The sequence below is a fragment of the Schistocerca piceifrons genome, chromosome 11 (assembly GCF_021461385.2).
Source record: "Schistocerca piceifrons isolate TAMUIC-IGC-003096 chromosome 11, iqSchPice1.1, whole genome shotgun sequence".
Taxonomy (NCBI): domain Eukaryota; kingdom Metazoa; phylum Arthropoda; class Insecta; order Orthoptera; family Acrididae; genus Schistocerca; species Schistocerca piceifrons.
In genome coordinates, this window is record NC_060148.1 from 10653222 (window position 1) to 10672376 (window position 19155).

Genomic DNA, 19155 nt, shown 5'->3' on the forward strand with positions numbered 1-19155 from the left:
TTCATCCACAGTTTTCATACGGGCTTACAGTTTTCATAAATTTTTGGCATATTCTTCTCAGTTTTTCTACTTCTAAATTTACAGTATCTTATTCTTTACAAAAACACAACCAGAGACCTTTTAATAATACTTGACACTCGAGGCAACAGATCTCGAATTTTTATTCAAATAATCTTCAGAAGGGGCACTCTGTATGACTTTCTTCTCTGTCTTTAATCATCTGTAAACTTAAGCAGGCTTCCTTTGGAGTCAACACACATTACTGTGCATAATTCAGTTCACAGCATAACATCTACACACTACACAACCAAACGCACATAGACCTCAGCTAGCTGTCGTCTGCCAAAAAGCGCAAAGAATCCGACGGAAGGCAGGCAGCGATGCAGTTCACACGCGGCCTCAATTTCCAGGAAATTACGCACGCTCAAATACGCACGCAGAGTTGCGCTGTTGAAAATTTACGTACGTGCGCAAAGTTGAGCACAAATAAGGTATCGGGCAGACGCACCTTCACACCGTTCATTCCATTCGACAACTCCCGCAACCCTTCCCCACCTTTACGCGGGACAGCAGGCTCGAGGCCTCAAATAATGCCGCAAAACTCGGTCTCACCTGGCTGGTTGCCGCTCCGTGACGTGCGCTGCCGAAGCCGGGGGCGCAGCGAACCCCGGCGCGCCATTGCTAACGCCTACCGCTCCCGTGCCGTTCGTCTCCGGCCAGCCACCGGATCCGAGGGGGTACACTGAGGCCGGAGACCCCACTGCCGGAGGCTTCGTCTCTGCATACAGAAGCGGGCACGTTGCAGTGGAGAACAAAATGTAACTTAAGTTTATAATGTGCTAGTAATTATTCCTTAATTTCTACTGTTTTTATTTCCAGTTTTTATCTTTCCGAGTCAAATATTTAGCAGCTTCAATTTTTTTAAAAAAATGGCAACCTTAACCAACATATTGCTCTGATCAAGTTGAGACTTAACTTTTAATTGTGACATCCATTTGCAAATTATGTCAAAGAATTGCATATTTTGTCACATTTTTACCTTTCTAGTTTCATTATTTAGTGTCATTTACTTTATTCTAAAGATCATATATGTTGTCTGAAGCGTAACAGTCCATTAAGGCCTATTTAAAATGAACATTTCCCAGTCTAATTCAGGATTGCACATGCAAACAAAATATGTAACTCGCCTAGAAAAACTTATAACTGGGAAAACAGCTGTTTAATCTATTTCAGTTCAAAGTGTAGAAGCTCTGTAAATAAAGGGAATAATTCCCATGAAGGGAGTCTCTGGTAATTAATAGAAAATATAAACGTATTATTGTAATTCCTTATTTGAGAGTTTATTCTCAAATGAAATAACAGACACGTACTAATATCGTAGTGTACTTACTGTTCTGAGCAGACGTACCTTTAGATACGTATTTTCAGTTTTACATGTAAATTTTAGTTCTTAATTAATCAAAAATTGACTTTAAACAAAGCCGAGGATTGTTCGGGATTGTTAAGAAATTATAAATAGGGGCTGCCATGTTGACATAGGGAGACAGTCTGGTTTTAAGTTTTTGAGCGGTGAGCATGTAGCTGCTCTACTTGTATTGTAAGTATTGTTTGCCTTTGTAATAATGCTTTAACTCTGTTTTGAAAGTATAATAAATGTATTTAAAATAACGTGATACAAAACAATTTTTAATTTTAACTTTTCTGTAGTTGAAATTTTACAGTAACTGTCTCCAGGACTTATGCAGTGACAGATTGCCCGATGCGATGAGTAAAATAACCCCTAAGAATGTTGTGCTCTAACTTATTCATTTGATCATTCTGTAACTTTTCAATGTCAACAGTAATATATACTTGAGCATACACTGGTGAAGTTTGGAAAAGTTATTTTAATTTCTAATTTCACTCTCAGATTATGGTGCATTCCTCTGTATATTAAGTAGAGGCAAGTTATGACTATGTGGCGCCAGTTGTAGTGAAATGGGGTAAATTTGCCTGGGTACCTCTTACAATGATACAGTGCTTGTTTTGCCTCATCACCCAGTATTTATTTTTGAACAAAATTAAATATTATGAGCAAGTGATGTTACTATAGCTGACTTATTTTAGATGAAGTTTATTTCAGCTAAATTTTCCTTAATACTACACCCACAAAATTAACCATACAAGAACATAACATAGTGGATGTTTACAAATCATGTACATAAAACAACACAAAAACATGATAGGTGTCACACATTCCCCAATTTTTTTATGGCAATTCGGGGTCAGAACATGATTGAAATTTTACACTCTTTACTGTTGAGTGCTAATGGCAACCAGAAAGTAACTGTGCAAGAGATCAAGCACATCAGAACACAAATTTCGCTGTACTATAAGCCTATCCCCACATCCATAAGTAAAACAACTTGCAAAATCGTCACAGACTCTTTAACTGATCGAACCCTTCACAGATAATTAAATGTATACTCCCACAGAGAACTTCCACACCGTACCGAGGATTGTACGTCAGGAGATTGAGCTGTTAGTTCATATAAACGTGTGACCAAAAATCCTTTGTTTTTTAAATTATTACTGAAAAGTTACATTCGACACCTTTCCAGATTCAACCGAACAACTTCAATGCACTCATTAAAAAAAGATTTTGACTCACTGCATCTATTGTATCCTAGATGGCACAGTGTTGTGCTCATTCATAAAGGGCTTTGACACACTGTATTCTAAATGGCGATGTGGTGTCGTGGAGACTTGTTTAGATTTGTCATGTTCGAGGTGCCCCGGTATCCACCACAACAGGTGGATAGCTTGAGGAGGGCAAGTTCCACGGCCTGCATATTCTACCTACCCCTGTCCATTAGATTTTCATCTCTGGGGTCATAATATACAACTGGTTTCTGAAGCAGACAACCCAGATACAGAAACACTTCACCGACACATCGAGGAAGCCCGCAAAATTGTTCCGTGCCGTCAGGGTGTGTCCACGATTCTACGACAGAATTCACGTACATTCCAAATGTTTTCACTACTACTGCAATTTTAAGAGGTTAGCTGTACCTGCTATAAATCAAAGTCCTCTAATAACCCACTGTCTGAGAGTAAGCCTGCTGCAGCACAAAAAGGTGGCTACTGGAAGAATATAAGTGGTTTTAAGGAAAGTACTGTAAGGTGACTGGTTGTAGTATCAATACTGAGCAACACTTGGGGGGGGGGGGGGGGGAGAACAAAAAGATCACCCCTCATTGCAATATATTCTACAGATAGAGTTTCCAGAAATGTTGCTACAACCATGTGTGGGTGAAGGGAAAAACATAACACAAACAAATCATGCAGGAGGACATCTTATCATTTTCTGTATATTTTTCTGATTTTATATAAGATACCCTTCTGCATAATTATTTACATTACCATTTTTGTGCAACTGAAACTTCAGATTCATAATTTAGTTACTTATATAACAATACTTACACCAGGAAGAAAAGTGCAGTTAGAAGTTATATTCGAAACAAACTGACATGTGAACACGCACCTGGGCAGAGGAAATCGCCATCAGCTCCCGTGTCTCCGGCCGGCACGCCGGGCATCCAAATGGTGTTGTTCGGTTCATGCCAACCTGTGAGATGGTTTCAAATTTAGCTGTGTCATCAGTAAAGTATGTCTGTCAAAATGTTTTGTTCAACTGGTACGAGTAATTAAATCGATGAATTGGAAAAGGGGTCACATCCACTTCTTTCCAAATTACATAACACAATCCTTCCACTGCAAATGTAATGATAGTTGCCTTATTACCATCATCAGGTTTGAAAAGGGTCATCTCTAGTACATTCAAACTCAATTACTGGCCACAGTCGGCGGCTAAAGTACGTTATAAAGGTGTGTTTTGTTTCACCCCGTGGCCAACTGCCGTGTGACTATGTGCCTAAACCCATAGCGTAGTAAAACGGTTTTTTGTGATTTATCTCGAACATGACCTCTTTTCCTATTCAACGATTCAAATGAACCAGACATTAGTAGGTACATGTCATGACACAGGCAATCTCAAACCAATTTCGAAAATCTCTCTACTCTCACATCTCAAAATGATTTGGGAGGGAAGAGAAGAGAGAGAGAAACACTTTTGGATACCTTAACTCACCATGGCCATGTTATGAGTAGAACAACAGCTTATTGCACAAGTGGTAGAGGAACCAGATAACCAGATGAGGTCTGATAGTAACAGAGAAAGACAAGGAAGTATTTGCAGCTACTAATTGATTGTAGTTAAGTTATATAGTGTCTAACAGACACAATAAAAAGGAGACAGCAATAGGCAAGTATAAAGACGTGCTAGTCAGCTTCTCATGTCATAGGTAATGTCACACAGACCACCTACTGATCACACAAGGACACCACTGGTGTAATCTCACTATGATGGTAGAGGAGAAATTTCATATGGGCTACTTGGGATAACTACTCCAACATTTGCTAGAAGTGTTATGGAAACAACTGACAATTGTAATTGGGACCAAAAGACTAATTTTTGAATCGCGATTCTCTCAGATCTCACTCTACCATTACAACTCTCCTACAATTGCAGTTTGTCATCATTTACATATGGGAATGCCTAACACGATGAAAGACAACTGTATGTTAACAGGGGGAAAAAAGGGAAAAAAGGTGAAGGTTTAAAATCCTGTCTGTGACAAGGTCTTTGAGAGATTGAGCAAATTCTTGTCTTCAGCAATGCTAGGGTAGAATATTAGCTACTATGGCTTTCTTGTAATAAGGCTGTGGTGTACACATAGGTATGAATAAATTTTTGGACATCTCATCTTCTAGCTGCACATTATATTTTTGATAAAATTTTTCATATAATGTTCCACATCATCAATCTGCAACAATGCTAGTGCAATAAAATTGTTAATATCTCACAGAGGGACATACCAATTAAGGTAAATTGACTATCAACATAGGGAAAAGCCAGAAACAAGACCATAGATGTATTAGATATCCTGTTGCGGATTAAGCTTACAAACTGCCCCCAGTGTGTTTTGCAATAGTTGATGTCCAAAACAGTATGGCAACAAAGGCATATTTACTGAATAAGAAATAAATATATGAACTGTAGATATCAGATAGCAAAACAAAGACATGTCATTCTACAGGAAAAATAAAAGTACCTCTAATTTTGCAATAAATGAATATTTCTTTAGACATATGGCATAATGTATACCACATGAAGATGAAACTAGAAGAGAAAATGAGGACAGAAAAATAGTTAATATTTTACAAAACAATATTGCGCAGTTGCAATGTATGGAAGTGAAACTTGGGCAACAATAAAATTAAGAATATACCGAGAGTCCAGTCTGTAGTGATGAAGTTTCTCACATATGTAGCTGAAAACACAAGCCATAACAAAAGCAAAATAGAAAAATTAGAGCAGGATTAGGGCTAATGTCTCTGAAGAGGTACAAGAATAAGAAGAAACTGGAAACATTGCACCATTAGGACGACGTATAATGACATGCTTCCAAAAGTACTATCCAAATACCATATCCAAATACCAATCAACAGAATTAAGAAACACAGACCACAATGGAAGGAATTAGACTATTTTATATATTGTATTTGGGCAAAATGAGTGAGGAAGAAGAAGAAAATCACAGTTTCCCACAGCATTAAATCTTGGGTATGTTGTTCAGTGGAATTAGCAACTGGAGTGTTTCTATTCCTCAGAGATGGCTTCACTGGTGGGGAGTACGGTTCTTTTAACACATTCCAGTCGGGCCCCAATGACTGTTGCACTCCCCCTGAAGTCATATACTTTTTCGACATTTGTGTACGGCCCCTGCTTACAAGATAAAGGAGAAGAGCAGATTACTGTCCATTTCAGAAACACTGACATCAGTTTTAAAACCATCCCCATCAATTTTGCACCCAGATTCTTTGAGCAGCCTCGGGATTTTCTTCACTGGTCAAACTGCACCCCATTTTATGACAAACTTTTGCATTTAAGAAGCACACTGCAATAACTAATGTGTGGGAACTGATCATACTTGTGATACATTTTACAAGTAAAGTATCACTTTGTGGAAGCTGAGACATCCACGTAGCGGCCCTCCAAAGAGCTAAAATAGTGAGCACCCGACTTCGAGCTGTCACTGCTCGGAAATAGCACACTGTTTCGTGAAATAACAATCCGGAAAGCCACACTCAGAGATTCTTCGAGCGCCGACTGTTAGGAGAATCACAACGTGACCGTAATTTCTACAGACAGTGACAGAAATATGTTAACAGTGTCATACTACAACTAAGCATTCTCTAAAAACCGATACAGTTATTGCAATTCTAGACAAAGGGAGAGTGCAAAAATCTGTCTATCATCGGTTGCATAAAAAAAAAAAAAAAAAAAAAGAAAAAATTACCCTCAAGTGTACTTTACTGAAGAATAGAATTGATAGAAAAATGACGATAACTTAGAAGATAGCAATTTTACTAACAGGAGTGGAAAACTTTGCTAACAGGAGAAGTAGGGACACTCCAGAAGTAATTTTAGCACAGCAGTGCAAATCTGAACAAAACAGGATAGAATCTAAATTCACAGATTTGGAAAGGTGTCTGATAGTGTGGAATGGAATAAAATGAGCAGAAAGAAAAATTATCTCAATTTGGGAGTTGTCTGTCACAGACATACAATCAGCTCGAAACTTTGATTGTTACAATATGCACGAGAACATAAATAAGGCTCAGCTAACAGAGCAGATAGGCACGCAGATGGCTGAATACTAAACTTTGACAACAGGATCTTGAAGAGGTGGACGAATTTTGCCATCTCAGAAATAGAAATAACAGAGAAGGAAACTACGAGAAAGATGCTGTAGCATTGTTTGCAAGTGGCACAGTGGCATTCTATAAAAAGTAAGAGCTGCTAACACTGAAGAAATAATAACCTTAAGACCAAGAAATGAAATGAATTCACGAAAAGTTAATTACTGGTGTGCTTCTGGGTGTTCAGCCTAGTTATCTGTTTTTATTTTATGCACAATATTTGCACAACAGGCCCAGTCACCTACTTCATAGCTAATTGTGAGTTCGACTCCTGATGCCCAGTACGCCCTTTAATTTTCTTTGGTTTTTCAGAGCTAACAATGATATTCCACGCAACAGACAAATTCTCTCGTCGTTGCCCACCTGTGCGGGATATGAAGTCCAGCGAGCTCTTACTACATTGAACTCCATGTCTCATTTAAATTGAAACCTCCATCTCAGTTTATTAGGTTTGCAGACGTCTTTATTTTGAGACACTTCTTAATTGTGCTGACCTGTATGTCTCTGCTCGACAATACCGGTCTCATCATACTTCGTTTCACGATTACATTCGATGCAGTGCTCGCCTGTTTTATCCGAGTGCTCCTACGTTCTGCACATTGTCCCTTGGCTGTTCCAACAGTAAAACATGCCAGATTTGCTCCAAATACAGTACACATCCAGCCTCAAGATGTAGATTGTCTTTAGTACCGCAAAGACGGCTTTTTATTTTCACTGAAGGAAGTGAAATACACCGAACACCATCCAGAATGAAATAGTCTCTCTACAGCAGAGTGTGTGCTGATATGAAGCTTCCTGGCAGATTAAAACTGTGTGCCAACCCGAGACTCGAACACAGGACCTTCGCTTTTCACAGGTAGGTCCTCTACCGACTGAGTTAACCGAATGTAACTCACAACCTGTCCTCACAGCTTAATGAAGCCAGTACCTCTCCTCCGGCCTTTGCAACCTCACAGAAGCTCTTCTATGGAGCTCGCACGACTTGCACTCCTGGAAGAATGCATGACTAGCGCTTCCGGAAGAACGGATATTGCGGAGACACAGCTTAGCTGTAGTGTGAGTAAGATAGAGAGAAGACGCTGGTGGAAATAAATCTATGAGGACAGGTTGTGAGTTGCACTTTGTTAGTTCGACAGGTAGAGCACTTGCCCTCGAAAGCCACTGGTCCCGAGTTCGAGTCTCAGTCTTGTACAGTTTTAGTCTGCCAAAAAGTTTATCAGTGCACACACCCTTGCAGAGTGAAAATTTCATTCTGGAACATCCCCCAGGCGCGTACCAGTCTGTGAAGTTTGGAAGGTAGGAGATGAGGCACTACCAGGAGTAAAGCCGTGAGGACGGCTCACGAGTCACACTTAATCTGCTGTGAAATTTCACTGGGTACCACATTTACAAGGGAAGTAGTCTGTCAAACTTGCTGGGTATTGAGCCTGTCTCTATCTCAGACTAAACCACTTTCTCAACCATTCTCAATTTTGACAATTCGAGCACCCGACCCTTTCGAAGAATCTAATTGTCGGCAAGACACGGCTCACTAAGGAGGGAAGGAAGATTAGATGAGATAATTAGAGACAGAGCACAAGTCCAGGTCAGGGAAGCAAACGTAAAGAAATAGGCTTTGCCTTCACAGGAACTATCCCAGCATTTGCCTGGTGAAATTTAGGGAAGCCACAGAACACCTAAATCTGGACGGGCAGACAGAGAAACGAACCGGCGTCCTGCCGAGTGTCCAGTTACCTTACCACTGCGCTATTTCACTCGAGGCTCGGGGTGCGATACTCAATTTATACAGATCTCGCTGGTCTTCACATCCCCGAGACGTGATAAAAGGGCATAGAGGGTGTTGGGAGTCAAGCTCTGGAGTCCAGGCAGTGAGTACACTTAACAGAACAACTAAAAGCACCTAAAGCAGACAAATTTGTTGGCTGTCAAAAGTTTTGCACATAAAGTGGAAACGATAAATTGGTTGAACACTCTGAAGCACACCGTTGACAGCCAAGTGCAAAAATGTGACTCATCACATGAAGAGGTATGTTTGGAGAACAACTGTGTTCAGGGATGAAATATGGATAAGGGGGAGTGCAGAAAAGAAAAAAATTACATTTCTTTGGGATGTTGTGCTGTGGGAGGCTGTCCATCAGGAAGGATTACTGAGTAAGAAATGAAGACATCCTGCAATGAGTAAACAAGAGAAGTAGTGTAATAAAAATACAATGACGAAAATAGGTAATCGTGAAGCATGTATTAGCACACAAGCTGTTGGTGGAAAATGCAGATGAAAGAATGGAACAGGGAAAGAGCTGAAAGGGCAGATCGTCCCCAACAATTTACGAGATACCAGTTCCGCTGAAAGGAATACAATAAAGGAGTGAAAGACAGGAATGGATAGCCACAGCAAACTGACCTATAAGGTCGATAACAAATGCGACAAAACAAAAATGGAGAGGAAGCAGAGGAGAGAGACTCACTGTTGTCGGACTCGACTGCGACGTCCACGTCGTCCGGGTCATCCTCCGGCTTCTCCCGCTTCAACCTCGAGCAAATCATCTCGCTCCTGTGCGCCCGACCCATGTGCCTGTTGCGGGTGCTCTGCTGCTCGAACCTAAGGCACGTGCACCAACTGCTTTTACTTATCTTTATTTATTTAATTTGCACACAGCCCTGAAATTTACAGCTCCTGCAAAACACAAGAAATAATGGCAATACAATAAAATAAATGGAACATACAACACCTGATACTGTCCTATTACTACTATAAATATTTATTACGCAACAGTTTCTATGCTACTGCTTCAAACTGGTTTGCGACACAGGCAACAACAGATACTACACGGTGTCCATAAATGAAGTTCCTGTTTCAAAATGCTGTACAAAGAGAGCCACTGCTCAGAATGAGGTCTCCTTTGAACAGCATATTACTGACACAGGGAAGAGACATCACAGAACAAAAAAACTTAACGAAAATTTTACCAATACATAGCGCTACAAGTGTCAGAGTACGCACACAGGCAGACACGAAGTCGTTCCCCATTTCACGTACGAGACGCCCGACGTGACCCTCCGTGAAGAAGTGCACACTGCCGGTAAAGCTCTTTTACGAGGAAGGTGACCGTGCACGAACGGTGACTGCGCATTAGCAGCCGTGCAGAAGTTCAGAACACTCGAGGGTACGAAAATAGGCTTCGGGCCTATGTCTACTAAGGGTCTGGGAAAAATGATTACAAAATTCAAAATGAGAGGTTCCTCTGAAGTGGAATGTGGCAGAGGGAGGAAAGCAATTCATCCGACATCTGTCAAAGATGTGGCCACAGCACTGCGGGACGGGTCGAGAGGTGACATGCAAACACGCGCTGCCCACACGTCGGATGTGCTTGCGAGCACAGTGCGTAAAATCCTACGAGACATCCCGCATTGCTATCAGTACAAAACCACCAAAGTTCAGGAGTTGCTTCCTGCTGACCTGCAGCAAGACAAATATTCGCTTCAGAATTCCTTGCTCACACAGAAGTGGACAATGAATGGCTGTGGAACATTCTGTGGACAGACGGAACCCATTTACATCTCTGAGGATGTGTCACTACACAGAACTGCAGAATATGGGCAACGGAAAATCTGCACGTGAATTGACTGGTATCACTTCATTCTGCAGATGTGATTGTTGCGGGTTGATGGTGTCATTTATCATAATGCCTTTTTTTTGAGGAGATGAGTCCTGTTAGTTGTAGCATCACTTATAAATGCTGTGAGAATCTTCTGTACACCAACAGCATTCCAGTCCTCCAACAGTGTGGCTAAGATCAGTTTTGTGCAAGACAGCACTGCTCTGCATACGGCACAACCACGGAAGCGGCACTGAGCGAGGTGGCACAGTGGTCAGTACACTGAACTCGCATTAGGGAGGACGACAGTTCAAACCCACGTCCAGCCATTCCGATTGAGGTTTTCCGTAATTTTCCTAAATTGCTTCAGGCAAATGCCAGGATGGTTCCTATAAAGGGCACAACCAACTTCTTTCACTATCCTTCTGTCGTCTGACGGGACCGATGACCTCGCAGTTCGGTCCTCTCCCCGAATCGATCGACCAACCACTGAAGCGGCTGCCGTAGAATCATTTCGGAAATGCTGGAATTGTCAGCTGTCACTTCCCTACATCCTTACCATCTAGACCATCTGCTCCTAATCTGTGCAACTTCTGGCTACGGGGTCTGCCGAAAGAGGCCGCGTTCGGCGTTCCGGCGCCAAACGTAACTGAACTGAAGGCACACACTGCGCAGTGCATTCCGAATGTCGAGCCCGAAACACTCCGATCTGTCGTGGGTCGTGCCGTTCTCGCTTTCAACTTGTGGCAGAAAACAGTGACAGCATACTGGACACGTCTCGTACTAATCTCACAATAATTAGAGACTGACGTTATTTTACATTTTATGCAGTTTTTAGCCCCCAGGGCAGTTAAAATCCAATGCTGTTTTGCTTTCCATGTGGTTTCTGGCCCCACAACAATTAAAAACCTAGGTCAGCTTGTTTTTTTATATGGTTTTTTGCCTCAGAGCAATTAATAACAATTTTTTTGCAACTGATGTGATACGACCTTGCTGTGGTAGTTGAGCTTACCTATTTAACTGGCTGCCAGACTTCTCCACTCATACACATTGAAGAGTACAGACAGTTTAATATACCACTCAAACCACAGCCATCGTATTCCGATTTTTTTTTTTTTTTTTTTTTAATGTGACATTTCCCCTTTCAGGAATAATATGCTGTTCAAATATGACATCACTCTGAGCAGTAGTTCACTTTCAACTGTGTTTTGAAACTGACCTGATGTTCTTTCAAAGAATTTGAAAATTTTTCTTACATAGACTTGACACACTGCCTTAATCAAGCACAGTGACCATCTCCCAGATCATTCTTAACTGCTGCAAGCTTCCAAGTCCGAGGTGTGGACTGATCAAGTTGCAGATCGTCCGTGGATAGCTGCAGCAATTTTGTGGCACTATGAAAAACCTAACATATTGTAATTAAGCAGAATATTTTTATTTGGAATACCTTTTACGTTGTGATTCATGTTTTGCTGCTAGAGAACAGTGCAGACCTCAATTTTCATTTCCCTGTCCCTAAAATGTTTTTCCGTTTCCCATTTCATCCTCAGGTAAATGGGAGGGGGAGGAGGCTGGGGGCTGTGTGGGTGGTATCAACTTGTGACTACGATTAAAAGTTTATACAGTGTGTCTCAGGAGGAATTCTCAATATTCTGGGATATGACAGCAACACTTGTATGAAGCGAAAAAATCCACAGGAACAAATTACCTATTCTGAATGGTTTCTGAAATAGGACACAATGTATATTTATTTTTGGGCTAGTGATGCACATGTGTGTGTCTTTCCTACAAGACATCTTTGATGTTTCATTGTAGCCCAACCTACCTGGTTGCTTTCATCCCCTATCCTCAGGATGTTCTCCCACCATTAAACTAGCACACCACAGCGAGTTGTGAGTGAAGTAGCGAGGGGCGAACTGCATCAGACAGAAGCATCAGTTAACTGCATTTGTCGTTTCTGTACAGATTCTGCTACAGCAGTGCTCCTGCAGCTGTTGAGCGATACCGTCGGCAAATTCCGCCAAATTCTCAATCGTGGAGTGTTTACCGGAGTTTTCAGCATATTGGAATGAAATTTGTATTCTTCCAGGTTCCCACTGTTTTGTGAATGAATAGTTTAACAGCCTCTGTGGAATAGCAGCACATAGTCAAAATGGCACAGTGTAGTCCTACTACCAGATGGTGACTTTCTGCACATATGGACGATCTACGAACTCGTGTAAGGCAAACATTACATACAGGACACTCGTACCCATTTCACATTCGGCACATTCACAATCTCCACATTGACAACAATGACACACGACATGAATTTTATCACTATCTACCGTATCTTCCTTCGCCGTCGGCGTTGTCGTGGTTACCGTGAGACACCGTTATACCAAGAGGAAAGGCGCGTCGATCTTAGAGCATGAGATATGATGACGTTAAGCCATTGACAACACACAATGGTCACGGTAGCACCTGATTCCAGAATAGCTGCAGTAGTTAAGATCTACGAACTATCCCCTGTTGACCAGGTCCCCAAAACTTAACTCGTAACGAGATCCCTTCAAAGCAAATTGTCATAACGATCGTCTATAAAGGCTTCGTACAACGAGAATAAATGTTACGGTTTATGGAATAATAACAGATACGACCAAACTGTCTTGTCTCTTCTGCTTTATTTAACATAACTTCGTTCACAGTTTCATTTCGCATTCACCACTCATTCACCGAAACCCTTTGATGAACAGTTTTGGTTGCTTGACACCAACAGTCAATGATAATGATACAGCTTTTCTCCTTTTTATTAATTGAAGCCCGCTCTCCGTGATATAATTAAAAAAAAAAAAATGGTCTCAATACCGCGTCCCTTGTGAGATGCGAATAGACTTATCCCGGAATTGACCGCCCTGTAGGTGTACTCAATTTAATGACCACACTTCGCTGTCCGCTATTTCGCGTAACTGAATGTCCATTTGTTAGTCTGATTATACACTGTAGCTATTTAAAATTCATCCCTATATTTTTCACAATGCACAATTAGCACTCTGTTACTGGTTTTCTTTTTTTTCTTCTAAGAGTAAACGGAAAAAAAAGACGCCGTATCATCGGCTTAGTCGATATAAAGCAAAACATCTTAATATGCCCAATTCTACCTCTTCTTATAGGATCGACTACCTTACTCATTAATTTATTACATATTATTTCCAATAACGCTAAACAGGTATCACCGTTATATTTTAATTGTATTCAAAAGCATGTTACTACCATTATGACCGACCAAATCGTAACAAATCACGCGGCGTGCGTTTTTAACGATAACTTTACGCTATTCAAGTTCCGTTACAGCTGTCTTGACTCGTAATGTTACAACTAGTCAAATCACAATTGTCATATACTTCCATTAACACTGCTCACTGATGAAGTGACATTTACAGGGAGCAGAATCAACAACACGTGTAATAATCGTCAATGGTTGCAGAAAAAAATCACACGCTACAGTGGCAACCAACATCCACCACTGCTTTTCAATAAATGGTGCAGCACAATCAGTTACCTTTCGGTAGATCCAGTCATTTTAGAAGAGTGAATGACAGGACAGAATTATCTACATTTTTTGGAAACTTCTTTTGTTGAACACTTTGAAGATGTTCCTTTCGCCACACAGACTGGAATGTACAGGGTGACAGAACAAAACAGGAACATTTCTGTAATCCTATAAAACTACAAATGATGAAGGGAAGATATTGCATTAATAGTAACTGAAACCTTACTTTGCCATTTACGAAACACTGATGGCATTTATCATTTTTTACAAATTACATCCATTAGATAGCGTCCTCCTGTACGAATATATTTGTGAAATCTGCTGTTGAGATTCCTCATTAGCAGCTGCAACATCTCAGCTGGGATACTGTGAATTGCATCCCGAATTCTCTGTTTTTAACTCATCTAGGGTTCTCTGTCGAGTCGTATAGACTTTGCTCTTGAGGTAGCCTCACAAGAAGAAATCACAAACGGATAAATCTGGGATACTGTGAATTGCATCCCGAATTCTCTGTTTTTAACTCATCTAGGGTTCTCGGTCGAGTCGTATAGACTTTGCTCTTGAGGTAGCCTCACAAGAAGAAATCACAAACGGATAAATCTGGCAATCTATGAGGCCAGGGAATGTTAGCAAATCATGAGATCACACGGTTGCCAAACAATTCTTGCACATATGCCATTGATTGCCGTATGGTGTGTGATGTCGGACCGTCCTGTTGAAGCCAGTCTTCTTGAACGTTTGGAAAGTTGTTCAATGCAGGTGTAGTGAAAGTTCATACCATCTCCACATAACGATCGGTATTAACAATTATTGTGTTTCCCTGTTCATTTGTGAAAAAATACGGTTTGATAATCCTATGTCATGAAACACCACACCACACCATACTCTCACTTTACTGGCATGTAAAGGGCACTCATGAACGTCTTTAGGATTTGTGTTTGTCCAGCAACGTTAGTTCTGCTTATTCATATAACCTGTGAGATGAAAATGTGCCTCATCTGACATCCACAACTTGTTTAGAAATGCATCGTCATTGTTTATTTTTGTTATCATTTGTTGACAGAATCCTAATCGTAACCGGTAATCATTGTCCTTCAATTGTTGCACCATATGTAGCATGTACGGATGAAATTTTAAATCGAGATGAAGAATTCTGCGAACACTCTCCCGGGACATTCCAACCACTGCTGCTCGCTTACGAACTGAATGCCGTGGGCTCCGTAAGACAGACTCGCGTACAACAGGAATATTCGCTGGAGAACGCACACTTCTCGGTCGTCCTGTTGGTTTCTTCTCGAGGGCACGCCCAGCCTCTTCAAAGTCATTAATCTGACATTTTAGAGCGTGTTTCGATGGAACAGCATCGTGACGTCCTAAATTATAAAAACGTCGAAACTCCCTCTGCGCTGCTACTAAACTATCATTGCTTTTATAAAACATTTTTATGGCTGACACACGCAGTTGTCCCTTCCACTGATCCACCATTCCTGAAATGGCGGACTGTTTACTCGCTAATGTCACGAACCCGCAGTGCTGCCACCTGCCCATGGCTGCCACTACTCATTTCAAACATTCCAGTTACTCTGTGTCACCCTATAATTGCAGCATGACAGGGCCTCTCCACATTTAACCAGACCTGTGAGGGGAATGTCTCAAGTGCACTTATTCTAATCATCGGAATGGTCGTGATAGCACAATTACGTGGCCACAATGATTGGCAGACCTTACACCATTAGATTTTTGTTTACGGGGTCGGATGAAGTACGAGGTATACAACAAATGGTGAGTATGCGAGATGAACTGCTCGGTCACATCACAGCCGCTGCTGCCCTCATTAGGGAACGTGCAGACAAGCAACAAAACACAGCAGTGCGTAAATACACTGAAGTTGATGGTCGGATATTCAAACTTTTATTGTGAACTGTACAACAACTGTAATGTGATGTATACAATAATGCTCAGATGCGAACGTGTTAAAAATACCCATTTTCCTGTCTATAGTCTGTAAAAGACATGTTGTAATGTTTGCTAAATGGTGTACACGTGTAAACCTAAGAATTTATTGAATAATACAGAAAATAACATCATACATTAAATGCAGTCTACCTCTGAAACCATCAGGAGTAGGGAATATGTCCGTACGAAGTCTTTTGCTTCAAATGATCGTTCCCATCATATGCCGAATACTGACCATTCCTGCTGGGACACCCTCTACGTTGTTCTTTCGCCTACTGACCTAACTTTGATGATGTTTATGTATTCTCCTAGTTTTTTTGGCATTTCCTTATGTACTTATCACTGTTGAAGAGCATTCTCAAATCTTGAAAATATAATCAGTTTATTTAAAAGATGATGTGACTTACCAAACGAAAGTGCTGGCAGGTCGATAGACACACAAACAAACACAAACATACACACAAAATTCAAGCTTTCACAACTAACGGTTGCTTCATCAGCACAGAGGGAAGGAGAGGGAAAGACACACACACACACACACACACATCCATCTGCACATACACAGACACAAGCAGACATTTTTTTTAGATATATTTTTCCCAGGTGGAATGTTTCCCTCTATTATATTTAATCAGTTTATTTAGTTATACGAGTATTAGGGAAACATTAATTTGTGCATCATGCAAGAATCCTGTAACATAGCTTTATTTTTGATGTTAATAAATTTATCCTTTTCAGAAACTTATTTTCTTGCTATTGCAAGTATGTATTTTATAACCATCTTATTTCCACCATCAGTAATTTTGCTGCCCAAATAGCAAAATTCATCTTCTACTATTTCCTAATTTAGTTCCCTGAGGATCACCTGACCTAATTTTATGACACATCATAACTTGTATTATTTCTTTCAATGTTTGATTCATTACCTCTATTAATACACTATCCATTCCATACAACTGATCTAGATCCTTTGCTGTCTCTGTCCGAATTATAATCTCATCGACAATGCTCAATGTTTTCATTTCTCCTCTCCGAATTTTAATTTCTTTTTCAAATTCCTTCTCGGTCTGCTTTACTACTTGTACATATCGAATAACACAGGGATATGTAACAAACCTGGCTCATTGCATTTTACACTGGTGCATACCTACAAATTTCTGGCAGTAAAAGAGAACACCAATAAAACAACTATGATTTTTATAAGAAGCTGTCATACTACACACACCCCACAAACTAAATTCTTCCACACAGTTGTGTGACAACACAGTGATATTACGTTCTGTGCCATGACTGAAAGAAGCGAAACCAGAAAACGCCATACTGGATAACAAATTTGTGAAACTGAAGAAAAAGATGGAGTTTCGATGTAACAGCACATTAAACACTTCCCGTGGTTAATTCCCTCTTGATATGGTCTATTGTAATTTTTATTACAATTTTTAGTTTCCTGAAGCAATTTAAACCCACTGTGCATGGCAGCAAAAGGAAAATTAAATTAAGAAAACAGTAAAACTGCAAGGAAACAAAAGGCTGGCAAGGGAAAATTTTAAGTACTGTCAACTGTAAAGTAGGAAAAAACAGTACAGAGCATCTGGAACTGTTCCTTAAAGAAAGAAGCATATGTCTGGGAATGTTGCAAAAGAGGAATCCTTCACCTTCACCTCCTTTCATCCTCACAACAGGGTGTTCATATTGACGTGGGGTCTGAACGACCCGCACCTACTTCACAATCCTCCCCAACCTCTTCTTCTCCCCTCCCTGAGAAAAGAGCAAACAGTTTAGACAGGTCAACTCCGACTCCACTGACAAAATTACGGAGGTCGTTCACAGATATTTCGGTGTAAGGGACCCACTCCCTTCGATAACTCGTTGTTGTTGTGGTCTTCAGTGCGGAGACTGGTTTGATGCAGCTCTCCATGCTAATCTATTTTGTGCAAGCTTCTTCATCTCCCAGTACCTACTGCAACCTACATCCTTCTGAATCTGCTTAGTGTATTCATCTCTTGGTCTCCCTATACAATTTTTACCCTCCATGCTGCCCTCCAATGCTAAATTTGTGATCCCTTGATGCCTCAGGACATGCCCTACCAACCGATCCCTTCTTCTAGTCAAGTTGTGCCACAAACTTCTCTTCTCCCCAATCCTATTCAATACCTCCTCATTAGTTACGTGATCTACCCATCTAATCTTCAACGTTCTTCTGTAGCACCACATTTCGAAAGCTTCTATTCTCTTATTGTGTAAACTATTTATCGTCCACGTTTCACTTCCATACATGGCTACACTCCATAAAAATACTTTCAGAAACGACTTCCTGACACTTCAAATTCCTCTTCTTCAGAAACGCCTTCCTTGCCATTGCCAGTCTGCATTTTATATCCTCTCTACTTCGACCATCATCAGTTATTTTGCTCCCCAAATAGCAAAACTCCTTTACTACTTTAAGTGTCTCATTTCCTAATCTAATTCCCACAGCATCACCCGACTTAATTCGACTACATTCCATTATCCTCGTTTTGCTTTTGTTGATGTTCATCTTATATCCTCCTTTCAAGACACTGTCCATTCCATTCAACTGCACTTCCAAGTCCTTTGCTGTCTCTGACAGAATTACAATGTCACTGGCGAACCTCAAAGTTTTTATTTCTTCTCCCTAGATTTTAATACCTACTCCAAATTTTTCTTTAGTTTCCTTTACTGCTTGCTCAATATACAGACTGAATAACATCAGGGATAGGCTACAACCCTGTCTCACTCCGTTCCCAACCACTGCTTCCCTTTCATGCCCCTCGACTCTTATAACTGCCATCTGGTTTCTGTACAAATTGTAAATAGCCTTTCGCTCCCTGTATTTTACCCCTGCCACCTTCAGAATTTGAAAGAGAGTATTCCAGTCACCATTGTCAAAAGCTTTCTCTAAGTCTACAAATGCTAGAAACATAGGTTTGCCTTTCCTTAATCTTTCTTCTAAGGTAAGTCGTAAGGTCAGTACTGCCTCACGTGTTCCAACATTTCTACGGAATCCAAACTGATCTTCCCCGAGGTCGGCTACTACCAGTTTTTCCATTCGTCTGTAAATAATTCGTGTTAGTATTTTGCAGCTGTGACTTATTAAACTGACAGTTTGGTAATTTTCACATCTGTCAACACCTGCTTTCTTTGGGATTAGACTTATTATATTCTTCTTGAAGTCTGAGGGTATTTCGCCTGTATCGTACATCTTAACTCATTACATAATAATAATGTAAGTGTGATTTACAGGTTTCT

General features: G+C 40.6%; 1 protein-coding gene across 1 annotated transcript in view; it reads right to left on the reverse strand.

The window, feature by feature from the left end:
• LOC124720210 overlaps positions 1–19155 on the reverse strand; it is a 278016-nt gene that overhangs the window by 206481 nt on the left and 52380 nt on the right. The window contains exons 5-7 of the mRNA XM_047245533.1: positions 9270–9403; positions 3524–3607; positions 613–778 (exon numbers count right to left, since the gene is read on the reverse strand). Coding sequence (XP_047101489.1) covers positions 613–778; positions 3524–3607; positions 9270–9403 — 384 coding nt within the window. The remainder of the gene's footprint in view (positions 1–612; positions 779–3523; positions 3608–9269; positions 9404–19155) is intronic.